General features: G+C 46.5%; 1 protein-coding gene across 2 annotated transcripts in view; it reads right to left on the reverse strand.

Moving 5' to 3' along the window:
• TNNT1 (troponin T1, slow skeletal type) overlaps window positions 1-25,211 on the reverse strand; it is a 51,330-nt gene that overhangs the window by 21,327 nt on the left and 4,792 nt on the right. The window contains exons 3-7 of one of the 2 annotated variants that reach the window (XM_068241255.1): window positions 23,001-23,064; window positions 20,378-20,494; window positions 17,185-17,262; window positions 14,359-14,475; window positions 111-220 (exon numbers count right to left, since the gene is read on the reverse strand). In XM_068241255.1, the coding sequence (XP_068097356.1) occupies window positions 111-220; window positions 14,359-14,475; window positions 17,185-17,262; window positions 20,378-20,494; window positions 23,001-23,064 (486 nt within the window). Of the gene's footprint in view, window positions 1-110; window positions 221-14,358; window positions 14,476-17,184; window positions 17,263-20,377; window positions 20,495-23,000; window positions 23,068-25,211 lie in introns of both variants that reach the window. The other variant, XM_068241254.1, reaches the window with a different exon arrangement.

Below are 25,211 nucleotides of genomic sequence, written 5' to 3' on the forward strand. Positions count from 1 at the left end.
CCAGAGCTGCTTGGTTACTCTGTAGTAGGGAATCCAAACCCTGGCCATGCTGCATGACTGTCACAGCAATACATCGTAACTACACAGACAGACGTGTGTAAATGATGTACTTTAGCTGGTTTTCATTCATGTGATCAATGCATAAAGGTTTGTGTCTGTCAGCCAGCATCTTTCTCTTCATCTCACGGCCGGTGTGCCTCTTTCCCCTCTTCTGCTCTGCCTGTGAAAAGAAGACATGTGTTAATCAACAGAACTATAGAGTGCCATGACACCTTCCATCACCTGCCTGTCCATGACATACATTCTGAAACTCCTACATGTAAAAGTGGTGCTCCGTACCAAGCCGTTAACTCTTGCCCATAGTTAGAATATTGTTAATATTGGTAATGTTACTGATATTTTATTACTGGCTTTCCTTACCTATACCTCTTACTAACCCCCACCCCCATCACCACCTATGACTAACAATAACCTTCCCCAACCTGTGCTTAACACTAACCTCCCCCGTACCTAAGCCTGACGCTAACCTCCTACCTACCTATGCCTAACTAACCTCCTACCTACCTATTCCCAACAGTAACCTTCCTCCTACTTATGCCTAACACTAACCTCCCCCTACCTGTGCCTAACACTAACCTCCCCTCTACTTATGCTCAACACTAACCCCCCCCTACCTATGGTTAACACTAACCTTCCCTCTACTTATGGCTGATGCTAACCTACTACCTACCTATGCCTTACACTAACCTCCCCTCTACCTATGCCTAAAACTAACCTCCCACCTATCTATGCCTAAAACTAACCCCCCCCCCCGACCTATACCTAGCACTAACCTCCCCCCTCCCTGCGCCAACACTTACTTCCCCCCTTCCTATGCCTAACACGTTCTCCCTTCTACCTCGTGTATTCCTAACATAAACCTACCACCTACCTATGCCAAACACTAACCTCCCTCCCACCTATGCCTAACACTAACCTCCCATCTACCTATGCCTAAAGGTGGCCACACACCATACAATTTTTTAAATATCTGTTCAATTTAAGAATTGCAATCAGTTTTTCTGACTGATTGTAACATTTCAAAAATATGACCAATGTACCACACAAATATGTTAAATTTTTCCCCAATTATGATAAAAATAATTGGAAACTCTGAGAAAATTGCTAAGGTGTGTATATTAATACATTCTAAATCTAAATCAATCTAAAACACACCATACAATATTTAGAAAAATTGAAGAAAAATTTCCAGCATTCCGGATAGATAAAAATTGAAAAAACGGGAAATCCGATCGGATTTTTCAGTTGAAGGAAAAAAAAGGTTTCAATTTTTTCGGGAGATCCTTTCATATTTATCGAATTGCCGTAAAATCGGATCATTTTATTGTATCGTGTGTGACCGCCTTAGCACTAACTTCCCCCCACTTATGCCCAACACTAACCTCCCTCCTACCCATGCCTAAAGGAGGACACACACGATACAATAAAATGATCCAATTTTACAGCAATTCGATAAAAACGATCGTATCTCCCGAAAAAATCGAAAGCTTTTTTTTCATTCGACTGAAAAATCCGATCGGATTTCCCGTTTTCTTCGATTTTTATATTTTTCTTCAATCTTTCTAGATTGTATGGTGTGTGGTAGATTGCAAATTTATTAATATACACACCCTAGCAATTTTCTCAGAGTTTCCAATCATTTTTATCATAATTGGGTAGAAAATTGAACATAGGTGTGTGGTACATTGGTCATATTTTTGAAATGTTACAATCAGTCAGAAAAATTGATTGCAATTCTTAAATTGAACAGACTACACTAATTTCACCCTAGCTACGCCTAACTCTAGCCTCCCCACAACTTATACCTAATAATAAGAGCCTAATACTAATACTAGAGCCAATAGCGAGCGCTATGCCGCAACCAATCTAAAGCAGCCCATACACTCAGCCGATTTTCTGGCCGACCGATCGATCCCGATCGATCGATCGAACAATCGATTGCAAATCGGTTGGCCAATCGACCGATCGACGGCCGATTTCGATCGATTTCGATGGATTTCCATCGAACTTGCAGGGTGGAAAATTTAGGTCGATCTGATGAGATTGCTTATCAGTTTGCATTGGCCTTAATGGAAATCTGATGGCAAAAAAATGCCATCAGATCGAATTTCAATAGATTTCAAACTGAAATCTATTGGAATTCTATCCTGGTAAAAAATATTCTAAAAACGCATCAGATAGATCATCAGATGCATTTCTTATCTATCTGCTGCCAATCTGACGAGTGTATGGGCACCTTAACTGCTGAGGATGAAAAGAGCAGCTTTAAAGAGAACCCGAGGTGTGTTTAAAGAACGTTATCTGCATACAGAGGCTGGATCTGCCTATACAGCCCAGCCTCTGTTGCTATCCCAAACCCCACTAAGGTCCCCCTGCACTCTGCAATCCCTCATAAATCACAGCCACGCTGTGAGGCTGTATTTACATCTGTAGTGTCAGTCTCAGCTGCTCCCCCGCTTCCTGCATAGCTCCGGTCCCTGCCCCCGTCCCTTCCCTCCAATCAGCAGGGAGGGAAGGGATGCAGGCGTGGACTGGAGTTCTGCAGGAGGCGGGGAGAGCAGCAGACTGACACTATAGAGATAAACACAGCCAGCTCTGACAAGCTGTTTGTCAGCAGCGTGGCTGTGATTTATGAGGGATTGCAGAGTGCAGGGGGACCTTAGGAAGGTTTGGGATAGCAACAGAGGCTTGGCTGTATAGGCAGATCCAGCCTCTGTATGCAGATAATATTTTTCAAACCCACCTCGGGTTCTCTTTAAATCCTCACAGCAGGTATTTACCTTTTTTATTTTGGAAAAAAATGTTTTTTTTTTTTCAAAGAATAATTTTTATTCATATTTCATAGCAAACAAGTATTACTAAGTGCCAGAAATAAAAGCTATACCGGAGCTTTGAGGCCCCTTTCACACTGGCATGTTCGTTGGCCAATTTTGCCGCAGGCCAACACTATGCCAATGAAAGTCTATGGGACTTTTCATTCCTTCCGCCGTGTGCTGCGCTCTGCCGGAAGTTCCAGATTCGCTGCTAAAGCAGTGCATCACTGGGCAGCATGCACGGTGACGTGCAGTGAACCGGAAGTCATTTTAATCTATGGTGATGCAGGTTTTATAACGTTTTTTCGCGTTCACGCTGCCGTGTGCAAGCATATTTTTTTCAATACACTTCTGCGTTATTCATCAGGGCTGCTCAAGTCCGGATCTGGGAGACATCCAGATAGTTCTATCTGGATATCTCCCATTTACCTGTGCGGGGTGGGCGGGCGGGTCAATCTTACCTGTCTGACGTCTTCTTCGGTCCGTCCCTCGGCCCCTCCCACGATGCGCTCCACGCGCGTCACGTGATTACAGACACTTCCTCCTTCAACCGGGAAGTTGAAGGAGGAAGTGTCTGTAATCACGTGACGCGTGTGGTGCGCATCGTGGGAGGCGCCGAGGGACGGAAGAAGAAGACGTCAGACAGGTAAGATTGACACCCCCACCCACCCCGCACAGGTTTACTGGGAGATATCTGGATAGCAACTATCCGGGTGTCTCCCGGATCTGGATTTGAGCAGCCCTATTATTCATATTTCGGCCACAGGAAGTGAGCTCTGAAGAGACTCGCTTCCTGCTTGGCTTGTAGCCAGTTGGAAGATAACCACACATTGACGTGGTAATTGCCGAAGGCAATTTTTTAGCATTGCAGTGCGATGCGATCATCGCACCTCAACACTGGTTAGCAGTGTGAAGCCAGCCTGAAGATTGTGACAAGAGTCATATAAATGGCATATGAGCCACCAATGGCACTTTCCATATCTCTCTCACTTTGGCCAGAAAAGCTGCAACTAGTAAGAAGGTGATGACAGCTCCTGTACTTTTATTACAACAGGTCCTCCATAAAATAGTCATAACACAGGGCATGGTACAGCTTCACAATATCCAGACACAAGGATCTTGGACGCACTTCCACATTTGCAGTTAAGTGTTGAAACAGTCAGTCCACTAGAGCACAAGCAGACAATATATGCAATTTGTAGAAATGTCTGGCACACTTCACAAAAAGTCCTCTAAAAATTTGTATTTAAAGGGGCACTATGGCAAAAAAAATTAAATTTTAAAATATGTGTAAACATAAACAAATAAGAAGTATTTTTTTCCAGAGTAAAATGAGCCATAAATAACTTTTCTCTTACGTTGCTGTCACTTACAGTAGGTAGTAGAAATCTGAGGTTTTGGACTAGTCCATCTCTTCACAGGGGGATTCTTAGGGATTTATTTATTAAAAGCACTTAGTGAATGGCAGTTGCTTTGTCCAACTGCCAAAAAACTGTGTAGCGAGCAGGGAAGCTGGCTAGCATCATTGTTTAAATAAATGTGGATCCTCTGTTGTGCACAATTTATGGCTTGAAAACAGGTGGTCAGCTGGAACCAGCTCATGGCCAAGTGTCTGTCACCTTACCTAGTAGACACATACCTGGGAGGATTTCATTTCATGGCTTCCCTGTTTGTGGTCACCATACATCATTCATACATGGGTGCTGGCTTGATGGAAGGAACTATGCACTTCTGACTAGAGGATCCGCATTTATGCAGAGCCCCTTTTATTGTCACTGTATTCTATATTTGGATTCTGAATGAAATACAAGTTTTTTCAGAGGTATTTTTGTGAAGTGTGCTGGTCCCTTCTCCTGCAGACTACAGCTTCCACAATATACACCCTCTCTTAAACTTCAAGCCATGCCAAAGGTTTGGTTTACAATGGGGGCGATTGCGTTTTACTTGCCAATCTCGGGCGGTCGGCTAAGTATAGTATAGTGTCACCACTTAAGATTGTGATTTGTTTAAAATCGCAATCTTGCTGCATGTAGTATTTTTTAAAGAGTCTCAGCTTATTTGCTTGACTGCAAATTCCTTGAAAAAAAATCGCTCTGAAAATCCATTGCGGAATTACCACTGCTAAGAGCTTAGCGGTTGTGATTTGCAGTGTAAGTTCAACCACTTCATCCCAAAGTGGTTTTTACCCTAACGGACAAGAGCGATTTTCACCTTTCAGAGCTCATCCCTTTCATTTGCCAATAGCTTAATCACTACTAATCACAGTGAGAAGATCTATCTCTTGTTTTTTTCACCACCAATTAGACTTTTTGGGGTTGATATTTGTTTTCAGCAATTACTTTATTGTCTATGCATTTTAAAGGGAAAAACAAGGGAAAAATGAAAAAATACACTGTTTCACCAATTTCATCCCCTATGGTTTTAATATAAACACTGCTACTGTACATAAAACCCACACATTTTACGTGCCTATTTGTCCTGGTTATCACAAGATTTTAATTATGTCCCTAGTACAAAGTATGGTGACAATATATTATTTGGAAATAAAGGTGTATTTTTTTAGGGTTTTTTTTCTCACTAATCTCACATGCACACGCACGGGAGAGCACGTGCACGCACAAGAGTGCGCACATGCACACGTGGGAGCAAGCACGTGCAGCACGGGTCTACATGTAAAGGGCGCCGGTAAAAAAGGGCGCCTGATGGAGCCCATATATATACCAACTTCGGCTACAAAAAAGGCGCCTGGTGTAGCCCATATAAACTTCGGCTACAAAAAAGGCGCCTGGTGTAGCCCATATAAACTTCGGCTACAAAAAAGGCGCCTGGTGTAGCCCATATAAACTTCGGCTACAAAAAAGACGCTTGGTGTAGCCCATATAAACACTTCGGCTACAAAAAAAAAAGGCGCCTGGTGTAGCCCATATAAAAACTTTGGCTACAAAAAAGCTCCGGGATGTGTTAATTACTATTCCCCCTCCAGGCCGCCATGGATAGTGGGGGAATGAAATAATTCAGCTTCCAGCGCTTGTAGCCCATATACAAACTTCGGCTAGAAAAAAACTCCGGGATGTGTTAATTACTATTCCCCCTCCAGGCCGCCATGGATAGTGGGGGAATGAAATAATTCGGCTTACAGTGCTTGTAGCCCATATAAAAACTTCGGCTACAAAAAAAGTCAATAATATGGGCTACAGAGGGGCACCTTACTGTAGCCGAAAAAAATATGGGCTACAAAGGGGAGCCCGCTTGTAGCCGAAAACCTTGTAGCCGAAAAAATATGGGCTACAAAGGGGAGCCCGCTTGTAGCCGAAAACCTTGTAGCCGAAAAAATATGGGCTACAAAGGGGAGCCCGCTTGTAGCCTATATCAAAACTCGGGCGCCCTTTTCTACACCTTGTAGCCCATATTTCCAGAAATAACATTGATGTCTATGGCGGCGCCCTTTTCATACAGGCAGCTCGGGCGCCCTTTTCAACCGATCCCGTGCAGCACACATCGGCAGCAGCACTGTTTGACTTATAAAATGTCCTGGAGCCATTAAAAGGCTCTAGCAGGATGTTTTTATAAGTCTGGTTGTCATTAAATGGTTAAAGGTGTCTACTAGAGTTGGGCCGAACGGTTCGCCTGCGAACGGTTCCATGCGAACTTCAGTGGTTCGCGTTCGCGTCCCGCAGGCGAACCTTTGCGGAAGTTCGGTTCGCCCCATAATGCACATGGAGGGTCAACTTTGACCCTCTACATCACAGTCAGCAGGCCCAGTGTAGCCAATTAGGCTACACTAGCCCCTGGAGCCCCACCCCCCCTTATATAAGGCAGGCAGCGGCGGCCATTACGGTCACTCGTGTGCTGCCTGCGTTAGTGAGAGTAGGGCGAGCTGCTGCAGACTGTCTCTCAGGGAAAGATTAGTTAGGCTTAACTTGTTCCTGTCTGGCTGCATACCTGTTCTGTGAACCCACCACTGCATACCTGTGCTGTGAACCCACCACTGCATACCTGTGCTGTGAACCCACCACTGCATACCTGTGCTGTGAACCCACCACTGCATACCTGTTCAGTGAACCTGCCACTGCATACCTGTTCTGTTCAGTGGACCCGCCACTGTATACCTGTTCATTGAACCCACCACTGCATACCTGTGCTGTGAACCCACCACTGCATACCTGTTCTGTGAACCCACCACTGCATACCTGTTCAGTGAACCCGCCACTGCATACCTGTTCTGTTCAGTGGACCCGCCACTGTATACCTGTTCAGTGAACCCGCCACTGCATACCTGTTCTGTTCAGTGGACCCGCCACTGTATACCTGTTCAGTGAACCCACCACTGCATACCTGTGCTGTGAACCCACCACTGCATACCTGTTCTGTGAACCCACCACTGCATACCTGTTCAGTGAACCCGCCACTGCATACCTGTTCTGTTCAGTGGACCCGCCACTGTATACCTGTTCAGTGAACCCGCCACTGCATACCTGTTGTGTTCAGTGAACCTGCCACTGCATACCTGTTCTGTGAACCCGCCACTGTATACCTGTTCTGTTTAGTGAACCCGCCACTGTATACCTGTTCTGTTTAGTGAACTGGCCACTGCATACCTGTTCTGTTCAGTGGACCCGCCACTGTATACCTGTTCAGTGAACCCGCCACTGCATACCTGTTGTGTTCAGTGAACCTGCCACTGCATGCCTGTTCTGTGAACCCGCCACTGTATACCTGTTCTGTTTAGTGAACCCGCCACTGTATACCTGTTCTGTTTAGTGAACCTGCCACTGTATACCTGTTCTGTTTAGTGAACCCGCCACTGCATACCTGTTCTGTTCAGTGGACCCGCCACTGTATACCTGTTCATTGAACCCACCACTGCATACCTGTGCTGTGAACCCACCACTGCATACCTGTTCTGTGAACCCACCACTGCATACCTGTTCAGTGAACCCGCCACTGCATACCTGTTCTGTTCAGTGGACCCGCCACTGTATACCTGTTCAGTGAACCCGCCACTGCATACCTGTTCTGTTCAGTGGACCCGCCACTGTATACCTGTTCAGTGAACCCACCACTGCATACCTGTGCTGTGAACCCACCACTGCATACCTGTTCTGTGAACCCACCACTGCATACCTGTTCAGTGAACCCGCCACTGCATACCTGTTCTGTTCAGTGGACCCGCCACTGTATACCTGTTCAGTGAACCCGCCACTGCATACCTGTTCTGTTCAGTGGACCCGCCACTGTATACCTGTTCAGTGAACCCGCCACTGCATACCTGTTGTGTTCAGTGAACCTGCCACTGCATACCTGTTCTGTGAACCCGCCACTGTATACCTGTTCTGTTTAGTGAACCCGCCACTGTATACCTGTTCTGTTTAGTGAACCCGCCACTGCATACCTGTTCTGTTCAGTGGACCCGCCACTGTATACCTGTTCAGTGAACCCGCCACTGCATACCTGTTGTGTTCAGTGAACCTGCCACTGCATGCCTGTTCTGTGAACCCGCCACTGTATACCTGTTCTGTTTAGTGAACCCGCCACTGTATACCTGTTCTGTTTAGTGAACCCGCCACTGTATACCTGTTCTGTTTAGTGAACCCGCCACTGCATACCTGTTCTGTTCAGTGGACCCGCCACTGTATACCTGTTCTGTGAACCCGCCACTGCATACCTGTTGTGTTCAGTGAACCTGCCACTGCATACCTGTTCTGTGAACCCGCCACTGTATACCTGTTCTGTTTAGTGAACCCGCCACTGTATACCTGTTCTGTTTAGTGAACCCGCCACTGCATACCTGTTCTGTGAACCCGCCACTGTATACCTGTTCTGTTTAGTGAACCCGCCACTGTATACCTGTTCTGTTTAGTGAACCCGCCACTGCATACCTGTTCTGTTCAGTGGACCCGCCACTGTATACCTGTTCAGTGAACCCGCCACTGCATACCTGTTGTGTTCAGTGAACCTGCCACTGCATACCTGTTCTGTGAACCTGCCACTGTATACCTGTTCTGTTTAGTGAACCCGCCACTGTATACCTGTTCTGTTTAGTGAACCCGCCACTGCATACCTGTTCTGTTCAGTGGACCCGCCACTGTATATCTGTTCAGTGGACCCGCCACTGTATACCTGTTCAGTGAACCCACCACTGCATACCTGTTGTGTTCAGTGAACCTGCCACTGCATACCTGTTCTGTGAACCCGCCACTGTATACCTGTTCTGTTTAGTGAACCCGCCACTGTATACCTGTTCTGTTTAGTGAACCCGCCACTGCATACCTGTTCTGTGAACCCGCCACTGTATACCTGTTCTGTTTAGTGAACCCGCCACTGTATACCTGTTCTGTTTAGTGAACCCGCCACTGCATACCTGTTCTGTTCAGTGGACCCGCCACTGTATACCTGTTCAGTGAACCCGCCACTGCATACCTGTTGTGTTCAGTGAACCTGCCACTGCATACCTGTTCTGTGAACCCGCCACTGTATACCTGTTCTGTTTAGTGAACCCGCCACTGTATACCTGTTCTGTTTAGTGAACCCGCCACTGCATACCTGTTCTGTGAACCCGCCACTGTATACCTGTTCTGTTTAGTGAACCCGCCACTGTATACCTGTTCTGTTTAGTGAACCCGCCACTGCATACCTGTTCTGTTCAGTGGACCCACCACTGTATACCTGTTCAGTGAACCCGCCACTGCATACCTGTTGTGTTCAGTGAACCTGCCACTGCATACCTGTTCTGTGAACCCGCCACTGTATACCTGTTCTGTTTAGTGAACCCACCGCATCAGTGCGCATACCTGTGCAGTTAAGTGAACCCACCTACCTACGTGAGTGCACGCAGTGTGATATACCACTCCGTGCATACCCGATATGGACAAAACAGGTAGAGGAAGAGGTAGTGCCAGAGCCAGAGGAAGGCCACCCGGCAGGTCTGCGCGAGGTCGTGTAAATGTAATTTCGTGTGGACCTGGCCCACAGTACAGTGCTCGGAAGAAGGCACGTCCCATCACCTCCCAAGATTGTCAGGACGTGGTTGAGTATTTAGCGACACAGAACACCTCATCTTGCTCAGCCACCAGCGCTACTACTAGCACCACTTCCGCTGCATTTGACACTTCGCAAGAATTATTTAGTGTTGAAATCACTGATGCACAGCCATTGTTGTTACAGCCAGATGAATTTTCACCAGCTAATATGTCTGAGTTACGCGGCAACACTATGGATGTAACGTGTCAGGAGGATGAAGGACCTACTGATGGTGCAAGTTTGGATTTGTCTGAGGCAAGCGAAGCTGGGCAGGATGACTACGATGATGACGGTAATAGGGATCCTCTGTATGTTCCCAATAGAGGAGATGAAGAGGGGGACAGTTCAGAGGGGGAGTCAGAGAGTAGTAGGAGGAGAGAAGTTGCTGAAAGAAGCTGGGGCAGCTCTTCGTCAGAAACAGCTGGTGGCAGAGTCCGGCACCATGTATCGCCACCTATGTACAGCCAGCCAACTTGCCCTTCAGCATCAGCTGCTGAGGTCCCCATAGTGCCCACATCCCAGGGTGGCTCAGCGGTGTGGAAATTTTTTAATGTGTGTGCCTCAGATCGGACCAAAGCCATCTGTTCGCTCTGCCAACAAAAATTGAGCCGTGGAAAGGCCAACACTCACGTAGGGACAAGTGCCTTACGAAGGCACCTGGAGAAAAGGCACAAACAGCAATGGGATGGCCACCTGAGCAAAAGCAGCAGCAGCACACAAAAGCAAAGCCACCCTCCTTCTCCTCTTCCTCCTCCATCAGGTGCATTATCTGCTTCTGCCGCTTTCTCCCTTCCACCTTCACAGGCACCCTCCTCCACTCCGCCTCTGCCCTTGAGCGGTTCCTGCTCCTCTGCCCACAGCAGCAGTCAGGTGTCCGTGAAGGAAATGTTTGAGCGGAAGAAGCCAATTTCGGCCAGTCACCCCCTTGCCCGGCGTCTGACAGCTGGCGTGGCGGAACTGTTAGCTCGGCAGCTGTTACCATACCGGCTGGTGGACTCTGAGGCCTTCCGTAAATTTGTGGCCATCGGAACACCGCAGTGGAAGATGCCAGGCCGCACTTATTTTTCGAGAAAGGCCATACCCCAACTGCACCGTGAAGTTGAGAGGCAAGTGGTGTCATCTCTTGCGAAGAGCGTTGGGTCAAGGGTACACCTGACCACGGATGCCTGGTCTGCCAAGCACGGGCAGGGCCGCTACATTACCTACACAGCCCATTGGGTGAACCTGGTGGTGAACGATGGCAAGCAGGGCGCAGCGGACCAAATTGTGACACCTCCACGGCTTGCAGGCAGGCCTCCTGCCACCTCCTCTCCTCCTGCTACATGCTCTTCGCTGTCCTCCTCCTCCTTGGCTGAGTGGCAGTTCTCCTCTCCAGCTACACAGCCCCAGCTCCGCAGGGCCTATGCTGCATGCCAGGTACGACGCTGTCACGCCATCTTAGACATGTCTTGTCTCAAAGCGGAGAGTCACACTGGAGCAGCTCTCCTGGCTGCTCTTAAGAAACAGGTGGATGAGTGGCTGACCCCGCACCACCTGGAGATAGGCAACGTGGTGTGCGACAACGGCAGCAATCTGCTTGCCGCTTTGCATATGGGGAAGCTGACACACATACCCTGCATGGCACATGTCATGAATCTAGTGGTTCAAAGATTTGTGGCAAAGTACCCTGGCTTAGCGAATGTCCTGAAGCAGGCCAGGAAGTTCTGTGGGCATTTGAGGCGGTCTTACACAGCCATGGCACGCTTTGCGGAAATTCAGCGCAAAAACAACATGCCGGTGAGACGCCTCATTTGCGATAGCCCGACTCGCTGGAACTCGACCCTGCTCATGTTCTCCCGCCTGCTAGAACAGAAGAAAGCCGTGACCCACTACCTCTACAACTACAGTAGAATGAAACAGTCTTGGAAGATGGGGATGTTCTGGCCCGACAACTGGACACTGATGGAAAATGCATGCAGGCTCATGCGGCCGTTTGAGGAGGTGACCAACCTGGTGAGCCGCAGTGAGGGCACCATCAGCGACTTAATTCCCTACGCTTACTTCTTGGAGCGTGCTGTGCGTAGAGTGGCGGATAAAGCTGTGAATGAGCGTGACCAGGAACCGTTACGGCAGGAACAGGCATGGGACCAATTTTCATCAGACCCAGCTGTTTCCTCAACACCTGCGGCAGCACAGAGGGGGGAGGAGGAGGAAGAAGAGAAGTCGTGTGCAGAAGACGAGTCAGACTCAGAGGATGATGAGCAAGGTGTTTCTTTGGGGGAGGAGGAGGAGGAGGGGACAGCGGCAGGAGAACAACCTCAGCAGGCATCGCAAGGGGCTTGTGCTGCTCAACCTTCCCGTGGTATTGTTCGCGGCTGGGGGGAGGAGGTTGACTTACCTGACGTCACTGAGGAAGAGCAAGAGGAGATGGAGGGTACTGGATCCGACTTTGTGCAGATGTCGTCTTTTATGCTGTCCTGCCTGTTGAGGGACCCCCGTATAAAAAACCTCAAGGGGAATGAGCTGTACTGGGTGGCCACACTACTAGACCCTCGGTACAGGCACAAAGTGGCGGACCTGTTACCAACTCACCGGAAGGTGGAAAGGATGCAGCACATGCAGAACCAGCTGTCAACTATGCTTTACAATGCCTTTAAGGGTGATGTGACGGCACAACGCCAGCAAGGTACCACTGCCACTAATCCTCCTCCCGTGTCCACGCAGTCAAAGACAGGACGCTCCAGCGATCTCATGGTGATGTCGGACATGCGGACGTTCTTTAGTCCAACGTCTCGCCGTAGCCCTTCCGGATCCACCCTCCACCAACGCCTGGAACGGCAGGTAGCCGACTACCTGGCCTTAAGTGTGGATGTAGACACTGCTGTGAACAGCGATGAGGAACCCTTGAACTACTGGGTGCGCAGGCTTGACCTGTGGCCAGAGCTGTCCCAATTTGCCATCCAACTTCTCTCCTGCCCTGCCGCAAGCGTCCTGTCAGAAAGGACCTTCAGCGCAGCTGGAGGCATTGTCACAGAGAAGAGAAGTCGCCTAAGTCACAAAAGTGTTAAGTACCTCACCTTTATCAAAATGAATGAGGCATGGATCCCGGAGGGCTGCTGCCCGCCCCAAGACTAAGTCAGTCCCCGCACACACAGCATCTCTGCCTGCACGCCGTGTGACTGGCTGCCTGGCCTGCCCCAAGAAGACTAAGTCGCTCCCAGTCCCTCCACACAGCATGTCTGCCTGCAGGCCGCTTCACTACCTTCTCCGCCACCACCAACAGGGTCTGGGACTCCAGGCGGATTGCTGAATTTTTCAGGCCGCTGCTAGCAGCGGCCGCTGTAATAATTTTTCGGGTGCGTGTACATGACTGCCTAATTTTTCTGGCTGCACTGCGGGCAGCTGCAACAACAAAAGAAAAGGCATGTACATGCGCCCATTCCCCTTCGTGATCATTACCTTGCCGTGGTGAAGGGGCTTGCGTATCACAATGAAGCAATGACCGGCGCCTAGATGAGTGTCTCGGGGGGCACACCCACGATAATAAGGTCGTTGCCTCATTGTGGTCAGACCAAATTTGATCAGCTGGACAGTCACTGTTCTGTCATTCAGCTACATCAGCCAGGCGACCATATGGGCTGTAAAGCCACCAAAACCTGCACTCTCGCCATGGTGCGCACCAGTCCAGCACGGCCGTCACTACACAAACAGCTGTTTGCGCTGCGTTACACGGTGAGTTTGGTGTGTCAGTGTGAAGCAGTACCTTAATTACACTACCTGATTGATGTATACACATGCAAGATGTTTGAAAGCACTTTAGGCCTGTCATTTAGCATTCAATGTGATTTCTGCCCTTAAAACGCTGCTTTGCGTCAAATCCAGATTTTTCCCGGGGACTTTTGGCATGTATCCCACTCCGCCATGCCCCCCTCCAGGTGTTAGACCCCTTGAAACATCTTTTCCATCACTTTTGTGGCCAGCATAATTATTTTTTTTTTTCAAAGTTCGCATCCCCATTGAAGTCTATTGCGGTTTGCGAACTTTAACGCGAACCGAACCTTCCGCGGAAGTTCGCGAACCAGGTTCGCGAACCTAAAATCGGAGGTTCGGCCCAACTCTAGTGTCTACAGGTGAATCTCGAAAAAACTAATATATGAAATTGACTCATTACTTTCAAAGTGAGATACTTCAAGCCTTTATTTGTTATACTATTGATGATTATGCCTTACAGCTTATGAGAACCCCAAAACCAAAACCTCAGACCATTAGATTATTGTGAAAATGTCCAACATTCTAGGCTCAAAGTGTCACACCCTAAGCAGCTAATTCATCCAAAACGCCTGCACAGGGATCCTATATCATACTGTATATTAGTTTAATTACTGAAATAAATAGATTTTTGTACAATATTCTAATTTTTTGCGTTTTGCCTGTATATTACATGCAACGGCTGCAGCCCGCACAGCCAAGAAAGGATGATACTCACCTTCATGAGATACCCCCCTCCGAACTGCGCGCCCATGTTGGAGAGCACTTTCTTCTTCTTTGCATCATCATCCGCACGCTTCTTCGCTTCTTCCTCTTCTTTTCTCATTTTTTCCTCCTGTTAAGATAAGAAAGGTATAATACATTATTTGAATCTATCTGTAAGCGAAACGTTTTGAATGAGTGGGATGCCAGTTATTGGGTTATTTTGATAGATTTTTAAGAGTAAAAATGTACACACACACACTGAATCTTTGTCTCCCTTAACAATCATTGCTTGATCAGTAGGGCAACACTGCGGGCCATGAGGGCTGTACATACACACTACTTGGCTATAACCTTTTCAGTGAAGGGAGTTATGACAGGATGAGCACATAGCTCCCAACTGTTCCTCTTTTGGAGGGACAGTCCCTCTTTGGGAACCCAGTCCCTCTGTTGCTCTTTCTTCCTCATTTGTCCCTCTTTCACTCATGTACAGATATATGTAAATATACTGGTATGTATTTTTCTAGTGAAAAATGTGTTTAATTGACTCTAAACTTTATTCCCATCCTTTAAATTGATAGATTTCTTATTTTCATATGTTGATATGAATGAAAATTAACCATAATAGAAAGAACCGGTGTGGGTTGAATTATAAAAGAACATAGGGTATTTTTCTTATGAAATTTTTATGGTATGGGTGACTGGGGGTTTGCAAGGGGTGTGATTTAAGGCGTGGCTTAAGTGTCCCTCTTTCTTAAAGAGACCCAGAGACGATCTAACTACCAGTTTTATACATACCTGGGGCTTCGTCCAGCCCCATCAGCCTGGATTGCTCCCACGTCCTTCGCTGCCTCTGTCCGCCAGTACCGGGTTGCATCTCTTTGGCCAGTTGAGCCAGTCGACGCAAGCACAGTGCGCTCCCTCCGTACTGCGCAGGCGCATGCATAAAGAGCCAGAGAGAGCCCCTGTGCATGCGGAAGACTGGTCGCGTCCGGCGGAAGTGACGGGCCCGGTACCGGCGATAAAGGCAGTGGAGGACCGCGGTGTGGGAGCGATCCAGGCTTATGGGGCTGGAGGAAGCCCCAGGTATGTATGAAATCTTTTCCTATTTTTTTAATGAGCTTTGTATCTGGTTCCCTTCAAAAGAAACCAGAGCTGCTGCAAGTAAAACGTTTTATACATATCTGGGGCTTCCTCCAGCCTCATCCGCATGGATCGCTCCCACGATGCCATTCTCTGCTGCCCGCAGCTCTAGTACCGGGTCCCGTCACTTCAGCCAGTCGGGGCCAGTCTGACGTAAGAGAAGTGAGCTCTTTGCGTATCTCTCCAGCAGCTGCTGGAGAGATACGTAGAGGGCGCACTTCTCCTGCATAGACTGGCCCCAACTGGCTGAAGTAACGGGACCCGGTACTGGAGCTGCGGGCAGCAGAGAATGGCAGCGTAGGAGCGATCCGTGCGGATGGGGCTGGATGTATAAAACTTTTTACTGGCAGGAGCTCTTGTACACTTTAATACAAAAAGTTGCAAGGTATGCGAGCAGCTTGTGAGTACTACAATATTGTAAGCACTAAAATAATAGGTTTTGTCACTAGTTCTTTTCTGATGTTTAGTGCTCCAGCATGGCAGGGGCGTAGCAATAGGGGTTGCAGAGGTTGCGACCGCATCGGGGCCCTTGGGCCAGAGTGGTCCCGAAAGGCCTTCCCTCAATTATAGTATTACTCTCTATTGGTTCTGTGCTCATAATAATCATTTCTATAGATACTTTGAATAGTACTGATCACTAACAAACTGTTCCCCATCCCCTTCTTGCACCTCTGACACTGTAGTTGCCATTGGCAGGTTTTGGTGCGCCGTATCAATTGTTATGTATAGACTGCTTGGGGGACCCATTGAAAAACTTGCATTAGGGCCCACAGCTCCTTAGCTACGCCACTGCAGCATGGCATATTGCTAAATAACATACACCCTTAGCTGAGACCTTGCAGAACTATTGTCGTTGCAGACTTTTTCTCTGATGTGTGTATGGGCTATCAGTATGCAGCAATACCTTCTTAAAGGAGACCTGAACTGAGAGGGACATTGAGGCTGACATATTTATTTCCTCCTATATCAGCTACCTGCATGTTTTGCTGATCCTCTGTCTCTAATCCTATACAATAAAACCCTAATGTCTCTGCGTCCCATGTGTGTGTGTGTGTGTGTGTGTGTGTGTGTGTGTGTGTGTGTGTGTGTGTGTGTGTGTGTGTGTGTGTGTGTGTGTGTGTGTGTGTGTGTGTGTGTTTTTACTGCGCATGTGCAGGGAGGAGAGCAGAGACACTGAAGGGGAGGAAGGGGAGGGCATGTGTACGAGTGCGGGCGCGGACATGCGTGGCGCGCGCGCGTAGTGGACGTGTGCAGCGGGTGCATGCGCGGGGGGTGGGTGCGCGCATTGGGGGTGGGTGCGCGCATGTGCGCGGCAGGCACGCGGAGACAGACCTAGCCCGTTTTTAAACGAGCTAAGGTCACTAGTAGATGTATAAACAGCTAATCAGGAAGTAGAGTTAGGTGCTGCAGAGAAGACCCGAACTCCATCACATGGAACACAAGAGTTAGGTTCGCGTTCCCTGCCCGGCCGCTGCTGTAATTTCTGGAGGAGGATGCCCGAGGTGAGGGAGGGGCATATGGGCCATTGTCTATCAATTCTATTTTATGCACCATATACAACCATGTCTGTATTGTCATGTGTCACAATGTCTGTATATGATGTACGCTTGTTTGCTTCCTCCATTGTACAGCACCATGGAAGATAATGGTGTGATATAAATCATTCATAATAATAATTGCACAATCTGAACTTGCTCACCGCCATTCTGGCTTGTCTCTCCCGCTCTTTCTCGGTCCTAAACCGCTGCTGCTCTGCCCGCTCAGCTCTGCGAGACTCCTACATGCAAAAAAATAAATAAAATTATAATAATATCTTAAAATTGTGCAAAGTAGAAACTAAACTAATCACAAGAGGAGTATCACGAGACACCAGATACGATGTTTTGGGCATAAATAACAATTCTAGCAGAATCAGGATTATTTCTAGGTTACATTTTACAAATAGTAAACATTCATGCTGATAAAACACATTTTATCATGAACCCAATTTCATGCATGAGTTGTGACTCACGACTTGATGATGGGAAGTTTTATCGCGTCAAGCAAAAACATGTTCTGAAGGTGTAACAATGTAACGCTCTGGTCTGGAACGCTGTAACTAATGTGAACAGTATCATGGAAGTCAATAGACTTTCACGTTACCTTGCTTGTCGCATGCTATTTGCGGTGCATCAGAATGGACGGCGGCACAGCACCTAGTAGGAAAGGAGCCTTAATAATTAAACCGGGGGGGGGGGGGTGGGGGTTAGCGGAGGTTGATAAACGTAACATTGCATTTAGACACATCAGTGATTAGTGCTTTAGCGGTCTAAACTTGTAATATCAGTCAGAGGTTCTTGGCAGAGGGGGCTGCTGCACTCAAAAGAAAGCAGCCTGTTGCCTTCCAAGGAGAGTCTACTAAGTGTGGAGGAGAGAGCGTGGCACAAAACCTTTGGCTTAGCAGTGATGATGAACTATAAATACGGCCTTGCAAACGGAGAGAAAAGAATCCCATAAAATCCTGTTTACCAAACTGAAAAATGTTGCCATGGTTTCAATCAAGCTTGGTTTATTTTTTTTCCTGGTATTAAAAAAAGGTATCTAAGTTGTACAGCCAAATGGAAAGCGGAAATTTAAAGAGACTATACAGCCTGAAATAAAACTTTCTTTTTATTCTGTTATCGTATCATCTTTTAAAAGTTATATTTACCTGCTGGCTCCGTTCCTCCTGAAAACCTCCCTAAGCTTCATGGCCGCTGGGTTTTGTCACTTAGCCCCGCCCCTACTAAAAAGCCATTCTTTTTTTCTCTACTTGAGATTGAGAACCGAATGGTGAGTTTTCAGCAGGGGGCGGGGCTACATGACACAGAACCCAGTGGCCATGAAGCTTAGGGAGGTTTTTTAGGAGGAATGGTCATGCTAGCTAGCTGCATGAGGAAATTCATAAATAATTTGCATTGAATTCACACATTTTTCTTCCTTTCCATGCGAAACATCATATGCGGATCAGCAAGCGTAAAACGCAAACCTGCAGTGGAAATGGGCCCTTAATTTGGAATTCAGTAAGGCTTTGTTCACATCTAAAATTGAAATCGCTGATGGCTGCGTTTTGTGTTTTTTTTAGTGTGATTTTTTTGTGCGCTATGATTTTGTACAAAGCGCTTTTGTAATCGATTTTGCGGAGCGATTCCATTTTTTAACTTGCTGTTGTCAGTCAGGAAGTGAACTCTTTCACCCGGAAATGAATAAATCCAATGTATTTATTCATAAAAGCACGAACGCAATCGCCGGATAAAGCAATTTGTGAGCATTTTGTGTTTTTCCTATACCTTTCATTGCAGCAAAATCGTCCCAAAAATGGTACATGCAGCGCTTTGCTGAGCGGAAAGCGGACGAAACGCGCTGATATGAACTGTCTCATAAGGAATCATTGCACAGTCGCTTTTAAAAGCATTTTAAAAAATCGCCGGCTCTCAAAAAAACTCCAAAACGTCCAAAACTCCAAAAGGTGTGAACAAGCCCTTCAGCTGCAGAGTCACTGAATCCCAAATACGCACAAACGTAAGCATTAAATTACATGTTGGATAACCATATCCAAACATGTGTAATAACTATTATAAAATAATTAGTAACAAACTGCTCCTTTGAAGCGGAGTATGTTGTACACAATTATAGTAAATAGAGCCTCTCCCTGGGTCATTTTCTACTTTACCTGCACCTGCATCCCTGCTGTCAATCATGCTGCAGCTCTCAATGGGTGGGAGAGATACTTGCTGTATTATGTTACAGTGGAACTGTCATCGCATGTATTAAGCTTTGATTTATTGCTGCTGCACTCATACAGATTGTTTTCAGATAGGATACAGCGAATTCATTACACAGCCAACAAAAATCAATAATGCTCTGAGCACAATAACAAGTGCTAGACGGTGAGTTAAAAGCACCCCTGGCACATGCATTAGTCCATGTCTGTGCCTGTAACTAATCCTTGCCAAGCCCTGCGGAGCCATGATGTTTATATATGGGTAATTTGGCATTTTTTTCTTAATGAGGTCTAAGGTAAAATATAAAAGGCGTACTGATGTTTCCAGTTTTATTAACATCTAGCCAAAATATTTCATTGTTGGGTTGGATGACGAATCAATCATCTATTAGTATCTTACTTTTCTCCATTGGCTGCCAATTAACAAGAAGATCCATTTCAAACTCTTAACCTTTCCTCCCCCTCACTAGTTTCCAGATACCAACCCAAGGGCAATATCAGATATGCACATGACCTATATTTCTCATATGCTTAACCCCTTCTCTGGAATCCCCTTCCACAACACATCTGTCACTCTCCAACCTTTGATATCTTTAAATGCTCCCTCAAAACTCACTTTTTTCGACAAGCATACGCTCTAACTTAGGCCATTCCGCCTTTGACCTAAGGCCAAGTTGCACTCCTTACTATCTAAAAACACATTGCCTCTAAGTATGAATATTATATACAACCCCACCTCTTGTCTCCTCCCCCCCCCCCCCCCCCATTCCTTTAGATTGAAAGATTGCAAGGGCAGGGCTCTCTCATCATGTTACATCTGCCACTGTCATTACCAATTCTGCTATTGTAGGGCCACCAGTGGAGTGTCTCCCCCTTACTTTGTAAATAATATTTTTGAGTCTGCTCTAAGCTCTAACCATGTAACAAAACGTGACATATAATTATTGTGCCCTCTATGTGGAAGTTGAAGAAAATCGTTACCTATGTTTCAGGGAATAAGTGTCAATCTACAAAACAGAATTTTTCTATGCATTGTTATTGGAAGGCAAAGGTAGTAGGCAGGGACCAGAAGAGGAGAGCATACACCATGCCATATAACAACATAAATACCTGTATAACTAAGGTCTAGCACATCATAATGTGTACTTACTATTCTATCTTTCAGTCCAATTAATTCTTCTTCCTCCTTTTTGCGTTGCTCAAAATGAACGTCAATGAGTGTTTGAAGTTCCAGCAGATCTTTTTCCATGCGTTTCCTGTGGATGTCCTGTTGGTTTGATATTATAACATGATCCTGTTAAATTCAGCTTATACTTACAGAGAAAAAACTAGGGAGTTTGTAGCAATGATTTATCCCTCCAGGCTCCACTCACATTCTGCGATAATTCAGTTTATGGTAGTTTTATGAAATACGCTGTCAGCATAACAGACAATACATCCACTATATTATGTTTTTTTTCTTGTTTATAGATAGTTGAAAACACTAGCTACCATATTTATAGTAAACTCGTAGCAGCACGTTATAATTTCTCTTCAGGTTAGTTGACTTAGTAAATCCAAACTTTGTTCAGATGTATTAACATTCCACTTTTTTCCTGAAAGGACAACTGAAGTGCGAGGGATATGGAAGCTGCCATATTTGTTTCCTTTTAAACAATACCAATTGCCGCCTGGTAGCCAAGCTGATCGATGTGGCTGCAGTAGTGTCTGAATCACACCAGAAACAAGCATGCAGCTAATCTTGTCAGATCTGACAACAATGTCAGAAACACCTGATCTGCTGCATGCTTGTTCAGGGTCTATGGCTAAAAGTATTAGAGGCAGAGGACCAGCAGGATAGCCAGGCAACTGGTATTTTTTAAAAGGAAATAAATATGGCAGCCTCCATATCCCTCTCCTTACAGTTGTCCTTTAAGCTTGCATTTTAAATTTTCAGATACAATTTAAGACAATGGAATTCAAGGAGAGTCCTTTTTAGGATTAGGCCAATGGATACAATTTTTTATCAGTTTATTTTCACTTTAGGTTTGTTTTAAAGAGACTCTGAAGCCTCCAGAAAGTGTAGTTTTTATGTTACAATGTTGTTAGGCATGATTGCCCCCTCTGAAACGCTGCATCCCCGTGGCTGAAATCTCAATGAATCCCCCAAACCACAGGACAAAAATCCATTACTTTTCTGGTTGTGGATTTTGCTGCCCGGGGAGGCAGAGCTATGGGCTGTAGCTCTGCCTCCATACTCGTCAATCAGCGCTGATCGCCACCTCTCCCCGCCCCTCTCAGTGAAAGAAGACTGAGAGGGGCTGGGGAGAAGCGTCGATCCACGCAGATTGACGGAGGAGAGGCAGAGCTACTTCTCAAAGCTCTGCCTCTATGCGGAAGCGCTGCCCAAATCTCCCCCCGGGGATTTCTGGGGGATTTACTGAGATTTCAGCCGTGGGGATGCAGCGTTTCAGAGCCTAATGTTGCCTAACAACATTGTAACATAAAAACTGAATTTTCTGAAAACTTCAGAGTCTACATATTATCCACCTATAATATGCTATCCACTTTGAACATGTAATCCACCTATAGCATGGTACATTGGTTTTCATGGCTGATCAGCAAGAGCAATACAAATATTAACATATCCTTGGCCCCTATTCAATTGATTTTTCTCCTGAGTTTTTTCTTAGGAGATCATTTTTTTTATTTCTTGTACAGAGTGTTTTTAGCACATGGTAACTGAACTGTACAAAAAATAGGTAAAGAAGAAATATGAAAATTATTTTGAGTATTTTCTTGCTTGCTGGGGGCTTAAAAGATGTAGTAATGATAAGGTATGAAAACATCTCCTGTGAGAAAACTCAAGAGAAAAGGGAATTCATAACGGGCCCTTTTGTCCTAACTATTGCACTAACCTCACAAATAAGTGCATCATTAATCTACTGTGTTTTTCTGACCATAAGGTGAACCTTTTTTTTGCTACAACAGTGGGAAGAAAAAGTCTTATGGACTGAATACGGGAAGTCCATGACTTACAAATGAACACCTGCTGAAACAGAAAATACTATCAAACCTGTTCCTGTCTGTGGGCACTTACATTGCTTCCCTGGAGGTCGCCCATCCCCTACCCCCTCACACAGATTGCTTTCCTAGTGGTGCTTTGTCCCCCTCCCTCCCATACACATTGCATCCTTTGTAATCCGTCCCCCCCCCCCCCCACACACACACACACACACACACACACACACACACACACACACACACACACACACACACACACACACACACACACACACACACACACACACACACACACACACACACACATTCCTTCTTTGGTGGTTGTCCTTCCTCCACCCACACAGATTGCTTCCCTGGTGGTTGTTCGTCCCTCATCCCCCCATACACATTGCTACCCTGGTGGTTGTCTTTCCCCCACCCCCATACACATTGCTACCCTGGTGGTTGTCTTTCCCCCACCCACCCTATACACATTGCTTCACTGGTGGTCGTCCAGCCTCCCCCCCACACACATACACACATTGTTTACTTGGTGTTCATCCCCCCCCCCCCCAACGCACATTGCTTCATGGTGGTTGTCAATCTCCAAACACACACACACACACACACACACACACACACACACACACACACACACACACACACACACACACACACACGCTCTTCCCTGTGACTCCTAACTGGCTTGTCAAGTCTATTAGCCCATGTAAACAATAAGAACCTGCACAATCTTAACAACAGGCTAAAATCCAAACAGTAACACCGCTTACATCAAAATCAACTCTTTCTCCTTCTGGAATTTTCGGAGGTGCAAGAACTTGGGGCATCATCGGTCTGCTGTGAGAGAAGAAATACTATTAGGGAAAAAGGTTTTACATTATGGTATCTAGTTTCAAAAAGCTATGGTTGGCCTGCTGGTCCTGGATGTACAGATGTAATATAAATGTTGAATTGGGTCATCTGATAATTTAAAGTGAATATCTAGAAGCCATCTATTACCCTGCATATGCAATAAAGTCTTCATTATCCAACACTGACAGGGATCAGCTGATGACGGATAAGTGTGCTATCTAGTTGCTTGAGACTCAACGTTAAAAATAAGCCCAGCTAATACAGTACTACAGGGGCGTTGCTAGGATCCTAATGCTGGGCATACACTGGAGTTGTGCAGCCTTATCAATCAAGCCTGATGGCTCGATTGATAATATCCGACAGGTCTGATGACCTGTCGGATAGATTCTCCGCTCAATCCCCGCCGGCAGAAAATAGCGGGGAATCGAGCAGCTGATAAAGAGCGCTGGCGGGGGTCAATCCGGCGACTAATCGGCCGCCGGATCGACCCGTGTATGCCCAGCATAAGAGATTCGGGACACTTCTGGGTACTCCAGATGGAAAATGGGTGTGGCCACGTACCAGAATGTGGGTGTGGTCATGGGTGGAACCAAATTTACATAAACTTAACCGCAGTCTAAGTAGGCCTGTCCAGAAAAATGTTGGATGAAGCCCCCTCTCCATTTATGCAAAAAAAAAACCTAAAAAAAAAAAAAATAATAATAAAATAGCATATCACATAAATAGGCAGTGTTATTTAAACATATCTAGGCAGAGTTACCTGGCTTCTATGCTGGCTGGTCTGGCTTTCCCCCAATTGCATTGCCTGACCTTCTAGTGGACCCCCTCCCATACTCCCATAGGCCTCCCGTTGAGGCACCATAACTCCCAGCATGCTCCCATAGAAGAACTACAGCTCCCTGCATGCCTTTATAAAGGCATCGCAGCACCTATCATGGCACCACAGCACCCAGCAAACCCCCTATTGATGCACCACAGCTCCCAGCATACCCACCATTGAGGCACCACAGCTGACTCTGCCTGGGGGATATCCAGGGCACCCCAGAATAGATCCGGGGCACGTGCCACTGATCTTTGGGGCTAGCAACGCCCCTGAAGTACTATATGAAGCTGTAAGAAAAGGCGCAGGCACCTTGAAAAGAAGGGCGCTGCCATAGGCTTCCATTATAAAGGTGCCCGCTATGTAAAGCTGCAATTTGCATAATGGGAAGCCTTGGCACATATCTTATCATGCGCCAACTTAGGCTTCCCATTATGCAAATTGTAAATGTGGCCCAAAGCAAGATGTTAGCCCTCACTTCCTCAAAGTCTTTTTGGTAAGTTGAGGTGGGGGTTTAGTAGCCACCTGAGGGGGTTTGTCCCCACAGTAATTTTGCTGAGTGGTCCCACAGGCTGTTGCTGCACCCCACCTTAAATGTACAATGTGTCAACCAGAACTAGTGGGGGGAAGAGGCGCCCTGGTTGTGATAAAAGCGTCTAAAAACAGCTTAAAATACAATATATGGTATGAGGTAGCTTACCTCAATGACGAAATATTTGTAATTGTACAAAAGATTTTTTATTTAGCACAGGCAACGCGTTTCCCGGGCCTGAGCCCGCTTCCTTAGGCCAATAACAGTGACTAAAATAACACTGTTATTGGCCTGAGGAAGCGGGCTCAGACCCGCGAAACGCGTTGCCTGTGCTAAATAAAAAATCTTTTGTACAATTACAAAGATTTCGTCATTGAGGTAAGCTACCTCATACCATATATTGTATTTTAAGCTGTTTTTAGATGCTTTTATCACACCCAGGTCGCCTCTTCCCCCCACTTGTGCTAAGTATACCCCTGTACTTCTTCTGGTCCGAGGGGTCGCCACGGTAACACCTGTTACCTTTTTCTGAAGAGAGCGACCACACCCAGGTCCTGGTTAGGACCACCCCGAGTGGAGTCGGGTTTGTTGTCTCCACCTGCTTCCTGTGGTCGGTTGCCCCTGTGCAACCTTCCTTTGTGAGTAGTATTTTTTATTATTACTCTTCAATTTTCTGTACCATACATATTACACTACTGGGCTCTTTCCAGTGACAGTGCTGGAACAAGGACCCGAGAGAGCGCACCTGGGAGGCTCTAGGAGATCTAGGGCCTTCCC

This window comes from Hyperolius riggenbachi, chromosome 6, assembly GCF_040937935.1.
Source record: "Hyperolius riggenbachi isolate aHypRig1 chromosome 6, aHypRig1.pri, whole genome shotgun sequence".
In the NCBI taxonomy this organism is placed as follows: domain Eukaryota; kingdom Metazoa; phylum Chordata; class Amphibia; order Anura; family Hyperoliidae; genus Hyperolius; species Hyperolius riggenbachi.